Raw genomic sequence first — 24,093 nt, 5'->3', positions numbered from 1 at the left:
GTGTTTAACTGCTGTAGTCCTGAAAATGCTTTTGAGTCATCTAAGAGCAAATTGTATTGAAAGGAGGATGAAGGTCTGGAGATCTCTTGGCACCACCTGGCAAGGGAACTCTGGACACTGCCATAGGAGCCAGGTATAACTCTGGCAGTCACTCCTGGCCACACAAGGTACCTGCTTGTCGAAATTCAAGAAGCCTGTTCACATCATGTCCTACGAATTCATACATGCTTATCCTGAACCTTGCAGGTTCGCCATCTCCCCCTGAGGTTTTCCTCAGACTAGCAAGTTTTCCCCCCTATCCTACAAGCATCGTCACTTAACCTGGCCATTGAAAAGTGGTAGGATAACGGGAACAGTTACAGCTCAGAGACCTTCAAACCATACAATGTGTCATTATCAAGTGCAATCGCAGTCATGAGTCAGGGTAATTCTCATTAAAAATGTTCTGCCTAAAGTATCAGCTTGAATCTCAGTTTCTCCAGGAAGCAAGTCTTCAGCTTCTTCACCTTTTGGCATCTCAGAACCCGAGATTGGTCTCGGAATTTGCAGCCTTCCCCAGACTCGGGGTACCGTCCCGAGCAATGGGTAACGTGTTTGAGAAGGGCAGTTATGGCGCCGCATGCCGAGGTCCCCACTTTGGGAAGCTGGGTCTGTCCCAGCGCAGGGCAGCGGGCTCTATGCGCGCGCCCATCCCTTACCCCACCACCGGCGGCGGCGGCACTCCCCGCGCCTGCGCGCCCAGGCCCGCGACACCTTCTAGAAGCTCGTGGAAGCGCCCCAGCCCTGCCCCGTCTCGCGGCGCCTTTGTTCAGCGGCGCCCGCCAATCGCGGCTCGAGGCCGGGCGGCGCCGCGCCCTGGGATTGGGCAGGCTCGGGATATGGCCCCGCCCCCCGCGGGGCGTGCCCCGCCCCACCGCCCCCGCGCGCAGCGGGGCGCGTTCCCAGCGTGCCTCGCGCCGCCCCGGCCATCCCGCCTCTCCGCGCCCTCCCGTCCGTTCCTTGTGCGTGTGGCGCCGCGCCCGGGCGGCAAGATGTCGACGATGGAGGGGCCCCTGGCCGTGTTCGGCGAGCGGACCAGCGGTGACACAGTCCGCACGCAAAACGGTGAGGGCGGCCCGCCCGGCGAGGGCCAGGGGAGCGGGGGGAGAAGGGAGGGGCAGCAAGGAGCGAACATGGCGCGGCCATGGTCACCCCTGCCATGTGCTCACCCGCCCCGCTCTGCCCGGGAACTGCCGCCCCTCTCGAGAGATTCCTTCCGTCCGGGCCGCTGCTCCCTGCAGGGAGGGAGCAAATGGAGGATGGAGGGGGAGAGGCAGGCGGCAGAGGAGCGCACGCCTTCCCGCGCCGCTTCCAGGAGTCTGAGTGGAGACCCCGCGTTCCCCTCCCTCCGTCCGTCCCTTGGTAGCAGCGAACACCGGGCCACGGCGGCGGCTGCTGCTGCTGCACGGAGGCCGCTCTGCCCCGTCCCGGCCGCGTAGGGCCTGAGGCTGCAAGGCCTGCGGGGAATTCTGCAGGGGAGGGGGCAACTGGGGAGGGTCCCCACCGCCCAGCACAGGGAACAAATAACCTGCTTCGGAAAGTGGGGACCACCTTCCAAATGCGTGTCTGTAACTGCGCTTCTCAAACACGTTACCCATTGCTCAGGATTGAACCCCAAGTCCTGGGGGAAGGCTGCAAATTTCGAGATCAATCTCAGATTCTGAGTAGACAAAAGACAAAGGAAGAAGCCAAAACTTGCTTCCCAATCAAACTGAGATTATTTCTTGTAGCTCTGATGGTACTTTAGGCAACTACTTAAAATTTACGAGCCTTGCTTTAATTCACGGGCGAGATTCCACGTGATAGTGGCACCTTTGGTACAACGTTATTTCTTCCAGAAAGCTGACATTAATCATTGTAAGCAAAATAAATTGTGTTGTTTGTAGTTATCTGTTGTCCGAGTTATAACTCTTCCCATTTAACTACCACTTTTTCAATTTCTAGATTAAGTGGCTATGCTTGTGGGATAGAGAAAAACTTGCCATGGTCTGAAGGAAAAGGTTGATTGTATCTTTTTCCTATATGAAGATGGCAGAACAACCTTTAAACGAGTCAGTGTTTTAGAGGCTTTGTGTTGTTTTAGTAGTGACTCAAAAGTCACTTTTGGGTGACTTAGTTGCAGAAGTAAATGTTTTGTTTCAGTCACAGGCCTGATAAGGACCAAAAGATCTTTTATTGATTGATGTGTGGTGATACTGTTGTTCTCTGTCTGCCCAGAACTGAGCACTAAGTGCGAGTGAAGTCTCGTGGCACAGCTTGCTGCAGCCAAAAGCAGCAGTGCTACCAACCCTTCCTGATCTAACACCACTGCTCCTCTGACCTCAGTCCTGTCCTCCATCTTACCGAGACAGCAGAGAAACCATTCTTTTTCTGGTCAGTCAGCTTAGCTAAACCAGCCAGAAGGGAAGAGTGAGGTTTGGCACAGATTGTATTTTTTTAGTAGCAGCAAGCCTAGCAAAGTAAGGTAAAGCCTCAGGTTAGATAGGCTGAAATGTTATGCTAGATTAGATCACTTGTCAAATTCCAGATCTGTTGGTTCTTGGCACTGTTTCTTACAAACCTGAGAATCATCCTAAAGCTGGGAAGATAAAACTTTTTTTTATTTACTTCTTTCATGTATTCAGTTACTGCTGCATCTGCTATTGCCAATATTGTGAAGAGTTCTCTTGGGCCAGTTGGTCTGGATAAGATGTTGGTGGATGATATTGGGGTAAGTAATGTTACTTCAGCAAGTGTCAGGAGGGCTTGTATTCCTGTGTAAAAGTGCTCCCACTTAGTGGGCTTCATAGGCCTAATGTGCATGTACCTGTTTTATCCTGAGAAGGGTAGAACTGTGGTAAAACTGAGTATTGTGTAATGTGTGTACATCGTTTTAGTTTCATCTGTTGTGGTGGTAATGTATGTGTTACAGTTACTTAATTTCTGTAGGTAAGTCCTTGTAACCACTTAAAATATGGATCAGATTGCAAGAAGAGAGTTTCACCATTTAAGTCAGGTTTAACAGGTGCTGACCTGTATATCCTGGTCTCCACATAAGGAGAAATAAGAAAAAATTCAAGTAATTCATAACCAACTTTTAAGCAGTATTTTGTATTTTAAAATATTTCAGGCAATTGAAGAAAGTTTGTCATTTTCCAGGCTGATGTAATAAAATACTGTTTTGGAGGGAAGTCGTTGCATGACTACTTATCCAGTATTTGCAAAATGTTTGATGAGTTTCTGTACCATAGAGGCTTTTCAAAAGAAGGGGCAGATTCTGCACTGGTAACATTTCTGTTGCTAGAATGGAACTCCACACTAAAAAGAAGCAGGAAAATTTTGTTATAAATAGTTATTTTATGGGCAATTGGAAATAATAATTTCTTTTTGTATGAACATTACGAAGTGTAGCAGTGAAAGTGTAATAGAAATATACCTGTTATGCACATTTGATTTCTGAAAATTAGGACGTGACAATTACTAATGATGGTGCGACCATTCTGAAACTGCTGGAAGTGGAACATCCTGCTGCAAAAGTCCTTTGTGAGTTGGCAGACCTGCAGGACAAAGAAGTTGGTGATGGGACCACCTCAGTGGTAGGTAACAAATTTTACAGGCAGATATATTGAACTTTGCATAGTTTCCATATGCAAAGTGGTGCTCCAGAAGGGAATTAGCTCACTTCTGTTTCATTATTGATTTTTCCTATCTTGAAGGTTGGTCATAGAGGCTGAATTTAGGTTTTTAATTTTTAACAACTGCTAGAAGTGAAGTATGAACACGGGTACTGAGTGTTGAAAATTTGCCTGAGACTTTAGGTACCTTGGTGGGGGTTGGAATTAGGTAGCTCTCACCTCACATCAGAAATTGGTTTTAGTTCTGTGGTGCACAAAGTAGTTACTTTGCTTGTGTGGAATGCACATATTTCGTGTTTGTATTTCAAACAGGTAATTATTGCTGCAGAACTTCTCAAAAACGCAGATGAGCTGGTGAAACAAAAGATTCATCCTACCTCCATTATTGGTGGATACAGGCTTGCCTGCAAGTAAGAAACTGATACAGTTGAATTTCAGCATTTTGTGACTGCATTAGTACAGACTTATTGGCACCAAGTGGAGTATGGTGGTTTGTTGCAGGAGGGCTGGGATTTTGGTTGGTTTGGGTTGGATTTGTCTTGTGGGTTTTCTTTTTTTCTAATTGTATTTCATAATCATGTAAAGGAATGACAGCCATGCTTAGAGAGCAATTGATTTTATCCCTTTGTTATTTGAGGTAACATTTAGAAGAGCTGAAAACATGTAAGTTTTTGTCCTTTTGTGGGGGTGGTTCTTTACTTGTATATTTGTCTTTATTTTACAGGGAAGCTGTTCGCTACATCAATGAAAATCTTGTTATTAACACAGATGAGTTGGGCAGGGAGTGCCTAATTAATGCTGCTAAAACATCAATGTCCTCAAAAATCATAGGAGTGTATCCTTTAAATTGATCAAGTGAGTGAAGTGGGAGTGGTTGATTAGGGAGCTTCAGTAGCGAGGCTAGAGTATCCTGGGCAGCAGTTTTTATGAGCATGACACAGTATTGAAGCTGTTGTGTTTATAACAGGCATTTTACAGGTATTGTGACATTTAAATCTGGGTTGGCACATCATGATAGCCTTTAAAGCATATTGTTTCCTAAGAATTGCTTTGCTTGTTAGGGAGATGAGTTAAAGAGTTGTGTGAGTAGAAGAATGTGTTACAGAAGTACCTGGGAGTGAATCAGAGGAAAGAAAGTTGAATTTTACTCCATGGGCACAGAAAAACCTGCATTTTTACCTTTTATGCAGACTGACCATAGGATACGTATTTTTCTTTAGCAACAAAAGGTACGTAAAATGCAGGTTTCATACTAGTCTGTCATAATTTCCTACCAGCGTTTCAGCTTTTGGAATGACTCTTTCCTTTAAGACAATGGTAAGGAGAGCTAGCACTTATATGCCTTTCTGAAGCTCTTTTTTTGGAAACTTAGTTTTGGCACTGTCAGTTATTTCTGTCATGGTTTGTTTTGGGTTTGTTTTATTTTTTCCCCCTTAAGCATAACAGTAGTTTCCTTCTTCAGTTTTAACCTTAACAGCCTCTCAGTGATGGCGATTTCTTTGCTAACATGGTGGTGGATGCTGCCCTGGCAGTTAAATACACAGACCAGAAGGGTCAGGCTCGGTACCCCATCAACTCGGTCAATGTCCTGAAGGCCCACGGCCGCAGCCAGAAGGAGAGCATTCTCGTCAACGGCTACGCGCTCAACTGCGTCGTGGGCTCTCAGGGTAAGCACAGCCTGCCTTCCAGAAATCCTCCATCTCACCTCAGTCCTCTCCGTCTTTCTGCATTGCTCTCCTTACTGGCTGTGCTCAGTGCAAATCATGTGGGTTTTCAGTTCCAGAACAATTAAACAGGAACACAAAATGCCGCACTTCACCAGTGCTTCTTAGACTAGAGCCTGCCAGCTAGCAATGATCCACAAAGTGTTGGTGAGTTGCCGGAGTTTCCCTGGATCAGTGTCAGCATTGTGCTCTGGTGGAACTTCAACGCTTCCCTTGTGGGGAGCCACTGCCAGGTTTGTGGGGAGCTGTTCCATTTAGCAGAGCTGTGCTGTGATTAGGTGACTTAGAGGATGTGAGACCAATAGGTCAGATTGTCATGGTCATGCACATTTTGGGGACAGGGTATGTCAAAAAGTAACACAGGAAAGTCTCAGCATTTTTCTGCAGTAGGGCAGAACTGAAGGTGGAGAAGCAAACAGTAGGAATCTGAAATGTGAAAGTAATGCTAATTTTAATCTCTAATGCTGACTTGATGTTCTGTTAAATCGATTTGACGAAATCCTTCTTGCTTATTTTTCCTCATCAGGTATGACCAAGAGAATAGTTAATGCAAAGATTGCATGCCTTGACTTCAGCCTGCAGAAAGCAAAAATGAAGCTTGGTGTTCAGGTTGTTATCTCAGACCCTGAGAAGCTGGACCAGATAAGGCAGAGGTGTGTGGAAGTTTGAATAACTGAGGCAGTGGGGTTTCACAAGCTTGATTTGGTGTCTTCAGTTGAGGTGGCTCAATTTAATTTTGGCTGAGTGCAAGAGGTAAAAAATGTTTTGAATGTTAACATTTCCCTCTAATACCAAATAGTAATGGAAGATGCCTTCACTTCTGGAGGCAGAACTAGTATTAAGTCAGTTTTCAAGAAATGCAAGTATGTTTGTGCAGTGATCCATTCATACAGAGCTCTGCATTAAGGTTTCATGAAGTTGGCTGACAGATGTGATGGTATATTTTATAATACCTTTTTATAACTTTTGACATTAATCTTTGCAGAGAGTCAGATATTACCAAAGAAAGAATCCAGAAGATTCTGGCCACTGGTGCCAATGTGATTCTCACCACTGGAGGTATTGATGATATGTGTCTGAAATACTTTGTTGATGCTGGAGCTATGGCAGTACGAAGAGTCGTAAAAAAGGACCTTAAGCGGATTGCTAAGGCATCAGGAGGTATGCTTGTGTAAGAATAACTGGTTTATAAATTTATTCTTCAAAGTAGAAGCTGTTGTTAAGGTATTTCTTGACTCTTTTATAAATACAACTTCTTAACATTTAAAGTCAGGATGAGAAAAGCTGAGCCTTTTTAGCTTTACTGTCGCTTTTAAGTGACCTTTGTCAAAGTAATAGTATGGTAAAACTTGATTGTTGAAGATGTTCTGTGGTAGGAGAAGCAGCTGCCTGGCACTGTGAAGACTGGGCCTCTTGTGGAAATAGGAGCCATAATCTGTGTTTATTTAGAAGTCTTTATTATGCATGCATTCATAAGCCTCTGTTTAGACAGTTAAGGACATTGTTTAGATAGTTCAAGATGAATAAGGAACTCCTAAATCACTAAATCATACTTTCAAAAAAAAAAATCTGGTCCTGTACATATTTTTATCTGTCAGTTCTCTAGTTTGGAAGAAAACTCTTTCATCGTGGTAAAGCATGGGAACTTGTACTGGCTGTGAAAAAAGAAGTGCTGTAAAAGTTGAACGAAAGGAGATAGTTATCAGCTAGAAATACTGAATTGCTGCCTGAGAACTAGAAGTGTTTAAGAAAAATCTATTCAACACAGCTTTTATTTCTGCTTTTCTCTCTGTACACCTATTCAGGGAAGTGGGCAAAGGATGATGTGCAGGAAGTAAATGTTAACTTTGCTTTTTTGTTTGTTTGTTAAAGCAACCATATGTTCAACCCTTGCAAACCTTGAAGGTGAGGAGAGTTTTGAAGCATTAATGCTGGGACAGGCAGAGGAAGTGATTCAAGAGAGAATCTGTGATGATGAGCTGATTTTAATCAAGAAGTAAGGATCCTTTTAAAAATACTCAGTTTTGTTCTTTACTAAGTTTGAGATAAAATTGCATTTATTTACTTGATGCTATTTGAGTGGTTGGAGTAGTTATACACATAGGAAAATAGTTATACAGAAATCCAGTGCAAATTAGAGGTGAAAGTATCAGTATCTAGTCTCTTTTGCTGGAGCTGGATACATTACAGTATATGAGACAATCAGATTGCTAGGCAGTTTTTACTTAAATTTTTGTTTATAAACAAATGTTTCTAAACTGGCTTCCCTTTAGAGATGGTAAACGGAAATAGGTACCATCTGAGTAATTTCATCTGAATAAAGAGGTGTGAGCTAAATCTTTCCATTTGTAGTGAAAGACAGTGTCTGCTTGTACTGCTGTCAGGTACCTGAAGACTTAAATATCAATTCATTTCACAAGAACATACTTTGGATAATAACTTTTCCACTGCTTCAGTATCCCTTCTGCGTGTTTGTGTTCCCGTGGTGTCATTTGAGCATGAATGACACACCCTGCCCATAGCACTTGTGTGTCAGCTATATGTGACAGCCTTTTCTGTAACATTGGCAGTCATTAACTTAGTTGAGGGCTGTGCAAAAGGGATCTTTCTTACTATCTAAGTACGCTTTCCCCTCTTTGATGGGGAAATATCTTGTCATCTCACTTTGACAGGTTAGCTTTCTTTAAAAGACTAAAATTCAAACTAGACGCATGTATGTTAGAAATTAAAATGGTGACTAAGTTACAATGTATGTATCCTGCAAGGGGGCATAATAATGTTAAGATTTTCTTTTAAATGTTGAAATAATGAGGCTCAACTGAACTTTGCTTCAGAAGAAAAAATTTACCAAGAAGAATTTTAATCTAGGTTCCATCCAACACAGCTGACTTCTGATTCCTTTTCTTCCTAGTACAAAGGCTCGTACTTCAGCATCAATTATCTTGAGAGGAGCCAATGACTTCATGTGTGATGAAATGGAGCGATCTATACATGATGCTCTCTGTGTTGTCAAAAGGGTTTTGGAATCCAAGTCTGTTGTCCCAGGTGGTGGTGCTGTAGAGGCAGCACTTTCAATATATCTTGAAAATTATGCAACCAGCATGGTAAGTCTTGCACAAAGCAGCAGTGGTGTGTATGTGTTAAGACTTGCACCGTATATCTCCAAGCATTTATTTTCATCTACTAGAAATCATTTCTGTGGTTCATGAAAACATAATCATCTTACAGAATCTAAGATGGTTCTTTAAAATGGAGGATATTAGTTAATTCTTTCTCTCATAATTAGATTCTATGGTTTTTTTGACCCAAACACAGGTTTTGCATGTGAAAACCTGTACCTCTTAGTGCTTTTCTTGATTGTGGCTGTATTTTTTCCTCTCTTGTTGTAGTATCGGTCTAAAAACTTTTTTCCTCTTTCTAGGGATCACGTGAACAACTTGCAATAGCAGAATTTGCAAGATCCCTCTTAGTAATTCCAAATACATTGGCAGTAAATGCTGCTCAGGATGCCACAGATCTTGTTGCAAAGTTGAGAGCATTCCACAATGAGGCTCAAGTTAACCCAGATCGCAAAAATCTGAAATGGCAAGTATCTGTCTGGTATAAGGCTGGTAAAGTGATGTGGGTTGGTGACCTAGATGGAAAATTGTTCTCCCAGTTTACTGAACCATGGTTTGCATAGTAAAAAAAAAAAAAAAAAAGTCATCAGTGAACTCCTTTTCCCCTGCCCTTGAGTTGTGTGTATGTATTGCTGTAATGAAGCAGTAGCTACCCAGCATACTCCCAGCTGTATTTCTGCTGTTTCTCCCTCTCCATCTGACAGCATTCCTTCTTTGCAGGATTGGTCTTGACTTGATCAATGGAAAACCTCGTGATAACAAGCAAGCTGGCGTCTTTGAACCAACCATGGTCAAAACTAAGAGCCTCAAGTTTGCAACAGAAGCTGCAATTACTATTCTTCGAATTGATGATCTTATTAAACTGCACCCTGAAACTAAAGAAGAGAGAGGAGGGTGCTATGAGGATGCAGTTCAGTCTGGAGCACTTGAAGAATAACTTAGGCTTTATTTATGTTTGTTTCACTTACACTTCCCACTCTTATAACTAAAATGTTAATAAAACAAGTGGTTGAATGTTGCTGCTATTTTCTTGTGAACAAACTTAATTTTTGAAAGCAAGCTTGGTTCTTGCAGTGAGAATTTAGGCTCTAGAGTGTTAATAACTAGTTTGCCTGCAGTAACCACTGACCTCTTTGTCAAGTCAGTGCTTGAGTGTCAAAAAGTAATGGTGTAAGCTTACTTACATTTAGGCAAAACAAACAAAATGTGAGTTGTTAAAATGTTATTGAGAAGTTTATTAGTAAAATGTTTCAAAGCTAGTTCACACTAGCTGTTTATTCATTCCCTCACATTTATCTCTCAACGCACATGGCTATTCCCATTCCTCCTCCTATACAGAGAGCAGCAACACCACGTTTTCCACCAGTTCGTTCCAGTGCATAGAGGAGAGTTACAAGGATGCGACAACCAGAGGCGCCCAGAGGGTGGCCAAGAGCAATAGCTCCACCTTGTATATTGATCTAAAAGGAAAAAAAAAAGCCAACATACACAGTCAAGAACATTTAACTGGCTTAGCTGATTTTCAACATAAATGATTTCACAGGGATCTAGCCCTTAATTATTTGTGAGCTTGAAACCCCAAGCCTCACTTCATGCAAGAACGTGCATATGCGTGCAACAGCTGGTAATAATCAGTATTTCTTCTGCAAGGGTGCAGTCTTCACTCTGAAGATAAGAGGTGAATTTAGGGAGGGGAGAATAATACCCATGGTTTTTCCCTTCACTGAAATAATACTGTGCCAAATATACTTGAGGCAGCAATTTCAAATTCTGAATTAAGTATGTTTGAGCAGTTGCCTAGATTTGCACAACAATCCACTGCAACAGCACTGCAAGTTGTTCAGCTAGGAAACTGCTAGCAAAGCCAGCGGACAGAGCAGTGTGAGGAAATGCCTGCTGGGGCTCCCACCCTATTTGCTTACACCAAAGGGATTGCAAGAGAGCTGTGCTCATCTTTACAATCCACATGCACAGAATGGGACAAGTTTGAATTACAGAAGGTAAGCTAATGCCAGCCTACAAATCATTACCTTTTCTGGGTTTACTTTCAGTTCTTTTGAAATTGCAACAGATAGTGACGCAAAGGCTTCATTAATTTCGAACAGGTCAACTTGTTCCAGAGTCCAGCCAGCTTTGTCAATCTGAGAAAACAGTGCAAATAAGACCTTACTATCTTTTAGCTCTTCCTTAGCACCAGAGGAAGCTTTTCATAAGATGTAAATTGTGTGATTTGAAGCTTTAGAAAAGTTGAAGGAAAACAATTTTTTATAGCCAGTGTTGACAGAATTCTTGAAGACTACAGGCTTCAGTGTCAGACAAGTCAGTACAATGAGCTGTAATAATGCTGGCTGCTCATAAAAATCTTGATTGATTTTACACGTAGTAGCAGTGGTGGTGCAATTGTGAGAATCAAACTGTACCCGGTGCCCTTACTTCAACAAGCACTGCATTTAGAAGCAGGCTTTTAAAAGATTAAAACCAATTTTTTTAGGACATAGTCTGACTCCATTAGGGTCTCTATTATATTAACAGAGACTTTTAAACAGGAAAGAGTGTGGTGTCAACCATTAGTGATCAGTGCCACATCTGATTTGTCCAGTCTCTCCTGCCTTTACATTGAAAGCTTGCACTTTAAGCTTTTCACAGATGACTATTTTTGAAGATGGCTTGGTCATGTTTTCACTTGAGAAACTTGTGATGCAATTGCCTGCTCTGGTACAGGCGTAGGCATGTTTCACATGTGTACATTTTTACTTCCACTTGCTTTGTTTCTAACAGCAATACTTTATCAGCAGAATCATCACTATTGATGTTTCACAACCTAGGCTGGCCAGACTGGTGCACCTCTGAGGCTACAGTCAAGGAGGGGAGCCTTTTTCTATAGATAAAATAGACAGTATGGAGTATCCCATTCTTCTGGGAAAAGCTTAAGATACACAATGTTATTGTAACTCTTAATGTATAACATAGTCATTCTCTTACTGTAAAGTGCTACTCTAAAATTCTGAAGTGATAAACAATACATGGAGGGTGTGAACATTTGGTAACACACAAAGTTTAATTACAGAATCACAGAATATGCTGAGTTGGAAGGGACCCATGAGGATCGTCAAGTCCAACTCTTAAATAAATGACCCATAAAGGAATTGAAGCCACAACCACAGCCTTGGTATTATTAGGACCATGCTCTATGAAGTAGTGTGCCCTTTTTCTTAGTATGTATACAGTAATAGGTACAGCTCTGTTCCACAGTTTATACTAAAACTGTATTGTATATGCAGTTACTGCACCCTTCATTTAAAAGAACAATTTGAGATCTGGTAAGAAAAAGCTTTAGCATTATAGTTCTGATTTTCTTGTCAAAAGCCACAGAGCTTGGGTGAGTTCAGGTAGGACCTCCACATCGCTAGGACATTCAGAGGTGAACAAAGTAAAGCCTTTACAGAGTATTAAAAAAATAACATTAGAGCAAATCTCTTCTTAGCTCTTTTCATGCTCACTTTCATAGCTAAGCTTTAACAAATAATCAGCTGGGGCTGCTATGGGTTATGGATGCAATTAGCAAGCAGTGTGGTACCAGCAGGGCTGCTCACTGGGGCACTGAGAACCTTGTCCTGTGGACTGAACACTCAGCACATCAGTGGGTGCAGTAATGCTCTGAGCACGTTAGATGTGGTTTTGGAACTCCCCTTCCCGTTTAGTTACACCTGAAAGGAATCCAGTTTGTAAGCTCCAAGCGTTTTGCAGGCCAAACTGAAACACAATGGGCACTGTCCCATTGGCTAATTGGCCCTTCCCTCAGTATTGTACTATTGAAAATACATTCAGGCAATGATCTGAAAATTAACTTGGCCAGACACATCATCAGAACCGTATCACTGAATTGGGTTAGTTACACACATGTCTGAAATTTGATCTTTAGTTTCCTAGGTTATCTAGATACCTTTCCACAAACCTGACTAGTTTATGCTCTGAAGTCCATTTATGCACATACACATTGGGGTTTTCTTTTTCCAACATGCAGGTACTAGCCTAGTAGCACTAGGATTCCTAATCTTATATACTACACTATTTTGAGGCTGTTTTTCACATAGTTTACTTTTTTCTTACTGAGTTTTCTTTAGAACAGGGCAAAACCAAGACATGGCCAGAAAACAAAAAGCAATTAAAACCAAGAGTTTTAGCATTATGGATACATAGATAAGTGATTACTTACAGCTTTCCTTATTGCTGAAATGGGCCCTACTCCCATAATTGATGGATCTATACCTGTCTGAGCCCAAGATACAATCCGAGCCAAAGGCATAAGACCTCTCCTAGCAGCTTCTGATTTCTTCATTAGAAGAACAGCTGCAGCTCCATCATTTAAACCTGTGGAATAACAAACAACTTGTACCTATTTGTTGGACTTTATGGCTTTTACTGTACCACTTTCTCCTGCTTGCATAAAATCACAACCTAGACAAAACAAAAATCACAAATAATTTACTCATTTAGGTCAGTACTGCTCATACCAGCCAAGTCTGTTCTCTGCCACAAACACTTGAAACTATATTGTTGTAAATGCGACACATTTGTGATTCTATTTGGAAAGCAGCAGGTGGAAGAATCAAAATAAAATCTGAGAAATAAGTACATCACACTTGTTAGGCAGGCTTTGGAAGGAGCAGCATAAAGACACAGGAAGACATTTAAAAGCTGCTTGTGGCAGTCCCACAGGAGTAACATTTTCAAACATGAATCATTAAGTTTTCCACTGTCCAAACCTGCAGTGTCAGAAACCCTTAGACAGTTTTAAAAGGAAATATTCCTTCCAGCCTATCAAATACTGCTGTTATTGCCCAAACTCTTGTATTGTTTCATAGAAAACAAGGAAACAAAAGACAACTCTCTAAAGAAATCCTCCACCACATCTCAAATGGAGTTCAGCCTACGATGTCAAACACATTGCCATTTCCTGCAAAGCAGTGAACACACAGCAGCCCCACCCCTCACAGAGACCCTGCCTTCAGCCACAAGCAGCTACTGTTCTTTTCCATGTCATTTAAGTCAGATGGACCAACCTGAAGCATTAGCTGCTGTTACTGTCCCAGTTCCATCTGTCAAGAAACAGGGCTTTAACTTTGACATTGTTTCCAGGTTGCTCCCATGTCGAGGGTGTTCATCTATTTTAACTTCTATAGGACCTGCAAAACAGCATTATGCTCACAAGAGTGTCTAATCATGCAGACACATCTCAAACAGAAAGACAGCAAAACCAACATGCTGAGTGGGAATATACACTATATTCCTTTCAACCAACAAGGCATTCTTACACTGGAGACAGCTGCCAACTCAGGGCAGTTTAACAAACAGCTGCAACCCTCCAGCTCCTTCTAGCAGGGCAGACAGCTCAGGTTTTCTAAGACGATCACTAGCAGCTAAAATACTGTCTAGTTATGCAAAAGTCAGTATTGCTCTTGCTGTTCCTAACCCCAATACCTTCTCTTTCAGCAGAAGGCTATATGTCAAATGATACTTCTGGTAATCTTGTTACAAAGAATAGTCAAGTGTCATTGAATATTATCATCTAAACTGGTATCATGTAATAGTTTGTAGCCAGCCTAAAGCCAGGACTTTTTCTGCAGGGTCTCTTCAATGGAATTGTTGAAGAACCAATTCTTGATATCTTTTTGGAAAATTCAGTTTTTGCATCTACCTCACAAGGAGCTGGGGAATTCCCCTGCTCAAGAAACAGACTTTGGCTCAAGCATTGTAATAGGTCTGTTTTTATCACTCACAAATCTAAAGAGAAGGATATCCATTATATGTAACCTGACTACATAACTAACTCGTAACCCTAACTATTGTCACTCTGTATTTTACTAAGTGGGCAAGGTTTGCCAGATCAATATGACTGTTTTAAGTTTGGTGCAGCAGGAGTCTTAAGAAAATGAAAACCACTGATTTCGGTACCATATCTAAACCTATGTTAAGTCAGTGCTTTGTCTAGGTTGTTATTCTATCTTCAATAAACACACTATTACTATTTGCAGAAAGCTACACTGAGATATTCCACATTTGCATTGCTTCTCTCTTATTTAAAATATAACCACTGAAAGCTGAAAAAGAGAGCAACAGGCCACATGCTTACAAAAAAGCTGTGTAAGTGGGAAACCATCCGGGAAACCATCCACTGATTACAGAAACCATAACAGAAAATAGATTCTTTTCCTTAAAATCAGCTCTCATTATCCATTCACACCTACCTTTTTTAGAAGGTACAAGAACAGGAACAATTTCTTTTGTGAAATAGCCAGCTTTCTGTGCTGCCTCTGCCCTGTTTTGTGACTGTACAGCAAGTTGGTCTTGCTCCCCTCTGCTGACTTGCCACTTCTTGGCCACATTTTCAGCTGAAAGGGGAAGAAAATGCAAACTGCCATCAGGAAATGCCAAAATTTTAAATTGCAAAATTGTAAGCACAAAGGTAGTCAATAATGTTTGCTGTAGCAAGCAGCTGAGTTTGTTGAACCGTTTTCGTTCTGATTTCCTAATTTTGTTTACTCATGATTTTCTACTGTATTTACACTTGAGGGTGAAGATTTTTGTGTGGAATCTCCTCCTAGATGATATTATCAAATTAAATACAAACGCAAACAAGCTTTTGTAGTTTATTGCTTCTCTGAACTACTATGCTCAGATCTCTCTACAGGAACTCCCTACAGCCACATCAGGAAAGGGAACACTTCTGCAGTCACTCTGTTTCACGAGCAGGGTCTGGAAAAGCAGTTGGCTGACCATCCCAACCAGGGTGCAATAACCTGAAGCTGCAAAACCATGCATATCCACAGGGCACTTTATGTAACTCCCCCTCATCGTAAATCTGTGCTGCTGAATGCTCCAGTTATATACAGGGATTATTTTATTTATAATTTTTCTGAAATTAAATTTCTCAGATGTAGAAGAGGTGCAGAGAAATTAGCTCAGACAGAAGAAAAACCCAAAGCAGCAACTTTACAAACAAAACGGAAAAGGCCTTCAATGTCTTTCAATATTATGTATTTCTTTCTTTCTTTTTCATGACTGCAACATAAGGACAGCTTACATGTTATTTGTAATTTCAGATTTCTGAAATTTCATGTCAATGAATTCTTTCAGTTGACCATTTCATTTTATGGACTGTCATCACTTACCTGTTATGCCCATGTGATACTGATAAAAAGCATCTGTAAGGCCATCAAGGATTATGGTGTCCTGCAAGGAAGCCTCTCCCATTTTGACCCCAGCTCGCATGTGAATGACGTGAGGAGCCTGCAAAAGCATATATTGAAAGGAGTGAGATGTTTACATCTCCAATACACAATTCAGACAGACCATTGCAGAGACAGAGCCCTGCCTGGTGGCTGGAGGTACCCATCCCAAACCCTGCATCCCTCCAGAGCCTGCCAGCTGGCATGCCATTTGGCCTGTGCATTCCCCTGGTAGCAGACCACCACACTGCAAGTGTTGTTTCCTCTCCACAGACCAAATCTGTCATTCCTGGGCCACATGGCTGTAGCTCTCCCATCCTACTAGCCTGCTCCAGCTAGTTCCCCATTGCACTCTGCTGTCAGGGAATGTTAACACCACTTTCAGCACAGGCAGCTGAGCCCTGGCAGAAGAGGCCATCCGTTTCTTGGGAATCAGATCACCAGCTCCGACCCATTCCTGAATACAGCCTTGGAATGAACACCTCGAAATAAAACTGCTTTGCTTTCTTTCCAAGCCCTAATTTCTTGGCAAACAATAACATTTTCAGTTATTCCTTCTCTGGGCTTCTTGCAATACAAAAATCCTGTCTATTGTGCTATGTCACAGGAAAATCTGTAGGGGGATAGAATATAAGAAAATAAAGATAGTGTAGAAAGTAATCTTACCCCTAAGGAGTTGCAGCTGGGCCAATTATCAAAGATTAGGAACAGGCCTGACTTTACCAGGCCACAGCTGTAACCAATGAGAAGAAGAGTGCTATAAAAGAGTGGGGTGGCTGGTTGAGAAGGGAACTGGAGTCAATTGGCTGCTTTGTGAAGAAGAAAGAGTCAGTGCTTGGAGGAGCTGCCCATGAGAAACACCAAAAAGGTATGAAACTTTTGTGAAAAGGAGACAATCGCATGGAACCCCTATAATAAGATAACAACAAAAATCATTCACCACAACAGGGGTAGATAGAAATAAAAATGGAATTTTAAATGTAGGGTGTGTTTGTAGGGCACCTTTTCAGTAGCTACAGAATGAAGTCTTTTTTTAAAAGAAGTGTGCTACTGTTGCACGTGTAAATTCATTCGCAAGCACAGCGACCCTTTCGCTCTGCCTCCCGGTGCCAGCCTGCAGACCCAGGGTTTCGCCATGGGGCTCTCTGCTCCCAGCACGTCAGCACAACGCTTGTCTAACCCTCTGCTTTACCTTGCTCATGCTCTCCATGCCCCCTGCGACCACGACACTGGAGTCTCCCATCAGTATGGACTGAGCAGCCAGACACACAGCCTTCAGGCCCGACCCACAGATCATCTGGCAGCTCCAGGCGGGCACGGAGTACGGGATTCCCGCAGCCACGCTGGCCTGCCGCACGGGGTTCTGGCCAGCACCTGTGGGAACAGGCAGCATTGTGCTTTTGTCTGTTCTGAAAAACACAAATCCACCTTGTCACTGGTCACAATACCCCGATTCCACAAAAATTTAGAGCTTGCTCCTTTTAGCTGGTGGGCAGAGAAGTGCCCAGCAGTAATCTATAAAGAGATAACCTCTCTCATTTATATTGATCAATAAATACCTGCTACTGATAGTTTGATATCTACAGCTCTGCTTTTGATGCCAGGTCAGAGGAAACACTACTTCAGATCAGCCCTAGCCTGTTGTATGTGTAGGATGAGAAATCATTTAAATTGCTACTTTCTGAAGAGTTTCTTTTTGACATCTTCTGTACATCACCAGCAGTTAACTTTCCCTGAAAGTTCATATGGAAACCAAAAGCACAACTATGCACAGATGGACCTGAAAGCTTCCAGTCTTTGTTGTGATCTTGATGGAGATAATAGGAGCACTATATTCAAAGAAAAGAGTCTTCATCTGCATCTCCCGAGGCCAAAGCTCTTTGTACACAAAGAAAAGGACAACGAGAGCACATCATTCAGTAAACTGAAAATACAGAGGAATCTGAATCATCTTTAAACAAAAATATATATTTCCTTCCTCCACGTTTAAAATACAAAGCTGCCTATGATTCTACTGATTAAACATTACCCTGGAATAAGCAGGAGCTAGTTCAAAACAAACAATTCCCTGCCAGTTACACTTTCATTAAATCAAAATATTTGTCTCCAAACAAGTTGCATCATAAGATCTTGCAGGTCAGTCCTGCAGATAAAACACAAATGCAGGCCTAGCTCTTAAAATCTCAGAGTTATCATTACTTAGGATGTTCAACTCAGCAGCTGAGATGATCAAGGTAAGAAGGATGCTGTAACAAAGAAAAGAAACTGACATTCACATATACACTGTTGGCTACTTCAGGGATTTTTTAAAAAACCGAACTTCCCACAACATCCTTTCCAAAACCACATCCTTTCGGTCACCCAGAGCATGTGGAGAAGTAGCCACGATGCCTATCAAGTCCTTTGTTAAGGAACCGTGTTTCCAGTGGCAAGGCATTCCGCCCTGGAAGGTGGAACCTGGGCCGTTCCCATGGGACAGCCCCGAAGAGATGCTGGCGCGGGCGGAGCGGTCCCCCCGCCGGGCCGTACCTGCGGTGAGGACCTGCCCCAGGATCACCTCCGACACCTCCTCGGGGGCCAGCCCGGCCCGGCGCAGCACCTCCCGGATGGCGGCGGCGCCCAGCTCGTGCGCGGGGAGCGACGACAGCCCGCCGTTGAAGGAGCCTGGCAGGGGGACACAGAGGGAGAGCTCAGCACCGGGACACCCGCCCGGCCCCGCCGCGAGCATCCGCCACCCGCCGCCTCCTCTCACCCACGGCGGTCCTGGCGGCCGACACGAAGACGACGGGATCCGCGCTCATGGCGGCGGCAGCGGCGGGCACGGAGCGGAGTGGCGGGCGCGGAGCGGAGCAAAAGCGGAGTCGGCGCCGGTCCCGCCCCTCGCCGCCGCCGGGCGGGGCGGCAGGACGGAGCCCGGGCACGGGATTCGCCGCCGGACACCTGAGCACAGCGCGGGGGCCGGGCGGGCGGTGGCGTGGTCGGGCCGGCCCCTGGGGCGATCGATGGGGCGGCCTTGGCCGATTCCTTCCCAGCCCCTTCCCTTCCTTCCCCTCCCTTCCTGGGAGAGAGGAGCGGTTCCGCCCGGCACGCCGGGGCTGCAGGCGCCGGGCACTTCCCCGTGCCCCCCGCTCGCACACCCGGTGCCTGCGCAGCGCCGGCTGCCAGCTCCCTCTGGATTATTTATTTACAAAATAAAGCGTGCGGGTCAAGTGCTCCCTTGTCATATTGTGGCTTTACGGACAGTTTGTTTATTTTTCATGGCGGCGTTTCTTAGGATCTGCGTGAGCAGGGAGAAAAGAATAATAATTTGAATTAAACTATACAAAACTGCCTATCGCTGGTTTGATCTGCACGGCAACTGACACGCAGAGGTTACCAACACCCTTTAAATATACTTACTATTCTAATAATAAAATATTAACATTTATAATTTAATTTTTAATATTAAAATATAAAATGTTTTAATATCTTTAATATTTTTCCTAATTTCAGCAGAAGCCTGACATAGGTATTTATATTTCTATATTTATATTTCTATATTTTAATATTTATATTTATATTTATATTTACAGTGCTCCGCCGCTGGCCCAGAAGCTGTTCCTGCCTGACCTGACGAAAGAGGCAAGCAGGGGGCTGTTCCCAGGCTGTTCCGTGGGAAGCGATGCTTCAAGGGGAAAGGCAAGGTGGTCTGGAAGGACGCAGCGCTGGCCGCAGGAGCTGGAAGGAGAGGAGGCGGCCGCAACCCACAGCCGGACGGGCAGGCAGGAATGTTTCTCTGCGGGAAATGTAGGTGGGAAGCAATAAGAATAAAGGGAAGAACCAAGAAAGTAAGTCAAACTAACAATAGTTACAACTAACAACAGTAACAACTAACAACAGTTAAAAGAAAATTTACACCGGCTGAAATAACTGGTCTATTGCACAGCCTTGATCTTCAGTCCTTACTCCTTCCTTCCTCATTCACGGATACCGCCTAAGGGACATGCCAGCCAAAGCACTGCATTGAATTTGCATCTAAAGGCCAAGAAGATGGTAAGAAAATCTGCTAACCACCACTTAGCTATAAAGTCGGGAGACTTTTTTTTTCTATCCAGGTAGTAAAATTCTGTAGGTTTTCACCGAGAGAACAGAAGTACAAATTAAGTCCTAAAAAAGCACATAGCATGTGATGACAAACACCCACAAACATAAATGTGGTTATATATGCAGTGAATGCACCAGTACACCTGTGGTCACATCCTGCATGTTGGCTACTCTGAACTTGGCAGTATTAAATCTGCATCCACCAAATGTATCTGAACCTTCTGTGAGGGCACAACGAGCAACAGGAGCACTACAATCCCTGAGTTGGATTCTTCTGACTCCTATCAGCCTCTATACTTGCTTTAAAATGTAAAAAACTACAGCATTACTAGATAGGGAAAAAATCCTGCTTTAGCTTTGGAAGGCAAGATTGGCCTAGATTTCACCAATAACTGTTAAATCATGCTGCAGGACTCCAACACTCAAAATGCATTCCTCCTTTTAGGTAATTTGGTCTTTGTGAAGGATAAGGCCAAAGTACAAAACCATGTGTTCTTCAGTTACTTTGGGGCTTCCAGCTTTCAGCAAGAGATGAATCCCCTCAGGTGTCTTCAGGAAAGGAAATTGCTGGAAAATTCCACAGGCAGCTATAGGCAGACTGATGTACCAGTCGCCTAAGACCGTGCATTAAAGGATGCATTAATTGGCAACATACATGCAGCACTGCTTTTCTTTAATGGTGCTGTGCACTCAGAGCAGCTGATAAAACTGACAAAAATGTAAGATGAAATCTGGAGGGGAAAAACATGTTTTGTGTCTTTTCAAAAGGCTGTCACTAAGCAAGTAGTAGAACTAACATAAAAGCAAAACTCAGGAATCTAGGATTCTAAGCAATACAGTGATTGTTTCAGAAAAATATTGTACAATTCCTGAGCACCCTGCATGACTGAATGTAGTCCCTGCACATTTTCAAAATTCAGCAGAGAGTGAATAACACAGACATATGAGGGCAGCACCAAGTAATGTCGTTTATCAACTGTACCATATACCAATATGTCATTCTTAATGCAACATTTGACTGATTACAACTTAAGGCCATTGATGGAAATACAAAGTCAATAATGTGAGATGAGCTCAGATTAAATGTCAGCAGGTGTTCACAACTGACACTACACCTGAAGTAACCCTTATGAACAGGATTCTGTTGAATTTAAAACTTTACAAATATTGAATGGAACATAAAGTGAGGCTTCAGCCCCTTCCCTCCCCACAGTTCACTAGCAGACAGAAAAAGTTCAAATATGAAGCAGCCTTAGGGCCTTGAGGCCAGCATACCCCAGTGAGCTGACCTGCTGCACCTTTGCTCTCAGCCCCAAACGTCAGAAGAGTTTTGCAGCTCAGCATTAGTGACAAACCAGGCTGTGAGGCTGGAGCACCCCAAAACAACAGAGATGAATTTTATCTTGGTATGTCTATCAGGTTTGCAGTATTCTATTTAACTCTGCTTGGGTGGTGTCCAGGGTTGATATCCAAATGGACAAAAGGGGCATGTAACATACTGAAATAATGTAGCAATCACACAAAGGCAAATAATTATGAAACATTCATGGTACAGATCAAAGTTAAGTTATTTAAATGCAGAAAAAACACTTCTGAATGGGAGTAGGCAGCTGTGCTTTTAAATTCAATGTAGTTAATGAGCAGCATAATACTCAATAATAAACTACTGCCCTATGCTGGTACATTTTGTCATTTCTCAGAAATCTAAACTCTGGGAAATGAAGTAATCAATTCAGAACAGAAATCTTACCTGCTATCAGTTGCACAAAGTTTATTTACTACTTTGCTGTGAACACAATCAAATGGACAAGTGCCTTTGGTTAAATACTCAAGGTGCAAAGATTTTTGCATTTTCATTTGCTAGTGGTGGCTCTATTTTATTAGAAATAGACAAAAAGTTAGAGAATTTCAGTGTTCACTGATTTACTCTCCTGCTAAATAACTTTTTTCTAAATCTGACCTTTTAAAAGATCAGTATTGTTACCAAAATGCGAAGCCCTTGCGTTTTTTCCTCAAATCTGACACTTGGTCAATGAATACTGGCAAAACCAGGTGTTGGGAATGTGATTTTAATAAAAACTAAGCTGCACCTCTTAAAGAAAAAAAAAAACCCAAACAAAATCCAAACCAAATCCAATTACTTTAAATTAATAAATCTCAATATGAGATAATTCTATTTTTTAAAATAGATTTCACAACTTTCCTGTAACAGCAAATTCTCTAGTTTATAAAGTCTTATACACAAATATTGGTACTAATATCTGCTATGGGAACTCAGGCTTCCTGGACGCCTTTAGTACTTTAAGACCTTTCTTTGTGTGTAGAAAGACAATTCATTCTTTTTCCAGGTCTTCTTAGCAGTGGACTGACATTCAGTTGTCTATGAGTAGGTTCAGCACAGAAGGCCTGTTTTAAAAACAGACAGATACACTGTTTTCCCAGTGAGGTAAAGAGCTACATTTTCTAAAATTTCTCAATCTCCCACCTGACTGACAGGGTCCTTGGAAATCAAGGGAATGAAATGTCATTGGCTGTGCTAAGACCAATCTGTGTTTTCCTTGAATCCATTTTTGTAAGGGAATGTTCGTAATCTAATTGGTGCTTAATTAAAAAATGTAGTCTTCCCCTCAGTCAGGAAAACATTTGCACTCCTAAAACTATCTTGGCCTTTCTATGGTTTTAAAAAAAAAGTATAGTAAACACCTGGGCTTATATCCTTAGCAACTATATGCACACCTGTACTCCATATGCAGTATTCATCAGGCATCCCCAAAAATGAATTTAACTTGAGTCATAATTTGGTTGTAATTGTATCTGGATGGATTATCAGTCAGGGGATGTCTTCAGGAGAGGCTCTGGAGTTCACTCTCTCTCTCTATGTATATAAATTGCTGTTAAATAAAAAGTAATTATTGCAAGAGCTTTCTGAAGAAGTTTATTTACTTCTTGCTATAAAGATGTAAGCAAAATAGGTGATAATTCCACTAAGACCCATAAAAGCATGTTAGCAGGGGATATAAAGACAGCATTAAGCCTGCAGCCTCACATTCAGGAAACTTCTCTAAAAGAGAGAGTTCTCTGATGTCAAATTTGGGCTTTCTGCAGCCTAGATCTTTACCTAGTAGTTACCTGAAGGACCTCTCTGTATACCTTTCCTCTCAGTGCAATCCACAGATTTTATCTTTCTCCCACACCTGTAGGCTGCAGCAGCCTTTTCCAGTGCTCCTGAGAGCTCATTCTCTGCTGCAGATGTACCATGGGTTTGCCTTGCTCCATCTCCTGTCCTTGCAAGTCAAGGACAGCCTTTGCTACAGCTGACTGGCCTTTCTTCTGTTCCTGATATTTCAAGGTCCTTTAAAATGCCAAGAGTATGTACAGTACTCCAAACTTTTTTTTTTTAACTTTTGAAAAAGGCTTTATGTCATTTTCCCCCTAATTCCTTACTTTCCTGACCTACAGACTAATTTTTTTTTTACAAGTGTTTTACACTAGGAAGTGTTTTCCTTCAGAGCCTGCCTTCTCCGGGGAAAAATAGCATCCCTCAGAGCTGGGAAACATCGTGGTATTTGTGTTGGTCCACATGGCTTCTGTGTGAAACCAAGGGGTGGAACAGAAACCCAGAACTGAGCCAGTAAAACCAAGGAGGAGCCATCCAGTTAATGGATAATTAAGTTAATGAGTAACACACCATCATTCAAGGAACCTAAAACCCAGTGAGCTCTGCTGCCCACTCATTCATAATCTGGTTCCTATTCCATTTTATCATTATAGGTAAATCAATATATGAATTTGGCTTTTGTGTTGATGCTTGGACAGATCAGGACACGCCCTCTCATCCAAAGACCAATGCTGCCGCTGGGGGTTATGATAGCACCTATTACCTGAAAAGCTAATTTACTCCAGTTACCACACTGTAAACACAACCCAAGGCGGGTGTTGACACGTTTGTTCCAGCAGCACTAAAAAGTCCCAGGTTAGTTCTCACTGTGTAAGAGATGTGCAAACAGAACAAAAGAGTATTTCAGTTAAATGTCCTCTTCCCAAAAGTATCAGAGGACTGGTTACCAAATTGTTGCCCTTATTTCCCTAAACAAAAGTTGTAGGTGTAGCTTGATAATACACTTACCAACTTGAAAGTACAGAAGGAAAGCAGCCCAGAATATTAAGCTCTGCGGGCTGATTCCACTTATCTCTACATGTCCCTGGCTGCCTGCCTCTTGTTCAGCTAGCATATTTCCCACAAATGTAATCTACACTTGTAAAGATAAATTTAAAATAACTAGGT

General features: G+C 42.5%; 2 protein-coding genes and 1 non-coding gene across 3 annotated transcripts; 2 read left to right on the top strand and 1 right to left on the bottom strand.

Moving 5' to 3' along the window:
• The first annotated feature begins 931 nt into the window (after positions 1-931).
• Positions 932-9,521, top strand: TCP1 (t-complex 1). Its single transcript, XM_066546982.1, has 12 exons — positions 932-1,104; positions 2,664-2,749; positions 3,486-3,614; positions 3,966-4,063; positions 4,378-4,488; positions 5,139-5,320; positions 5,904-6,030; positions 6,363-6,538; positions 7,250-7,373; positions 8,289-8,481; positions 8,799-8,962; positions 9,217-9,521. Exons 1-12 carry the CDS (start codon positions 1,032-1,034, stop codon positions 9,431-9,433), a joined length of 1,680 nt encoding a protein of 559 aa, XP_066403079.1. The 5' UTR covers positions 932-1,031; the 3' UTR covers positions 9,434-9,521.
• On the top strand, positions 1,950-2,085 carry LOC136555310 (small nucleolar RNA SNORA29). Its single transcript, XR_010783467.1, has one exon. It is a non-coding gene; the product is annotated as a small nucleolar RNA SNORA29 (small nucleolar RNA).
• A 182-nt stretch (positions 9,522-9,703) lies between the features above and the next one.
• ACAT2 (acetyl-CoA acetyltransferase 2) lies at positions 9,704-18,704 on the bottom strand. Its single transcript, XM_066546984.1, has 9 exons — positions 18,478-18,704; positions 18,255-18,389; positions 16,918-17,099; positions 15,669-15,786; positions 14,745-14,888; positions 13,560-13,682; positions 12,713-12,867; positions 10,527-10,637; positions 9,704-9,956 (listed from the first exon to the last, which is right to left on the bottom strand). Exons 1-9 carry the CDS (start codon positions 18,524-18,526, stop codon positions 9,789-9,791), a joined length of 1,185 nt encoding a protein of 394 aa, XP_066403081.1. The 5' UTR covers positions 18,527-18,704; the 3' UTR covers positions 9,704-9,788.
• Between the last annotated feature and the right edge of the window lie 5,389 nt (positions 18,705-24,093).

Source organism: Molothrus aeneus, chromosome 3 (assembly GCF_037042795.1).
Source record: "Molothrus aeneus isolate 106 chromosome 3, BPBGC_Maene_1.0, whole genome shotgun sequence".
In the NCBI taxonomy this organism is placed as follows: domain Eukaryota; kingdom Metazoa; phylum Chordata; class Aves; order Passeriformes; family Icteridae; genus Molothrus; species Molothrus aeneus.
This window is presented reverse-complemented; position numbering and strand designations above follow the sequence as displayed.

Excerpts from the sequence above, each read along its gene's own strand:
- TCP1 (XM_066546982.1), top strand. The coding sequence starts at position 1,032 with ATGTCGACGATGGAGGGGCCCCTGGCCGTGTTCGGCGAGCGGACCAGC. Across the intron at positions 1,105-2,663 it reads CACAGTCCGCACGCAAAACG|TTACTGCTGCATCTGCTATT; the intron begins GTGAGGGCGGCC and ends TCATGTATTCAG. Across the intron at positions 4,064-4,377 it reads GGATACAGGCTTGCCTGCAA|GGAAGCTGTTCGCTACATCA; the intron begins GTAAGAAACTGA and ends TTTATTTTACAG.
- ACAT2 (XM_066546984.1), bottom strand. The coding sequence starts at position 18,526 with ATGAGCGCGGATCCCGTCGTCTTCGTGTCGGCCGCCAGGACCGCCGTG. Across the intron at positions 18,390-18,477 it reads GGCCGCCAGGACCGCCGTGG|GCTCCTTCAACGGCGGGCTG; the intron begins GTGAGAGGAGGC and ends TCCCCCTGCCAG. Across the intron at positions 15,787-16,917 it reads GCATGGAGAGCATGAGCAAG|GCTCCTCACGTCATTCACAT; the intron begins GTAAAGCAGAGG and ends ATGCTTTTGCAG.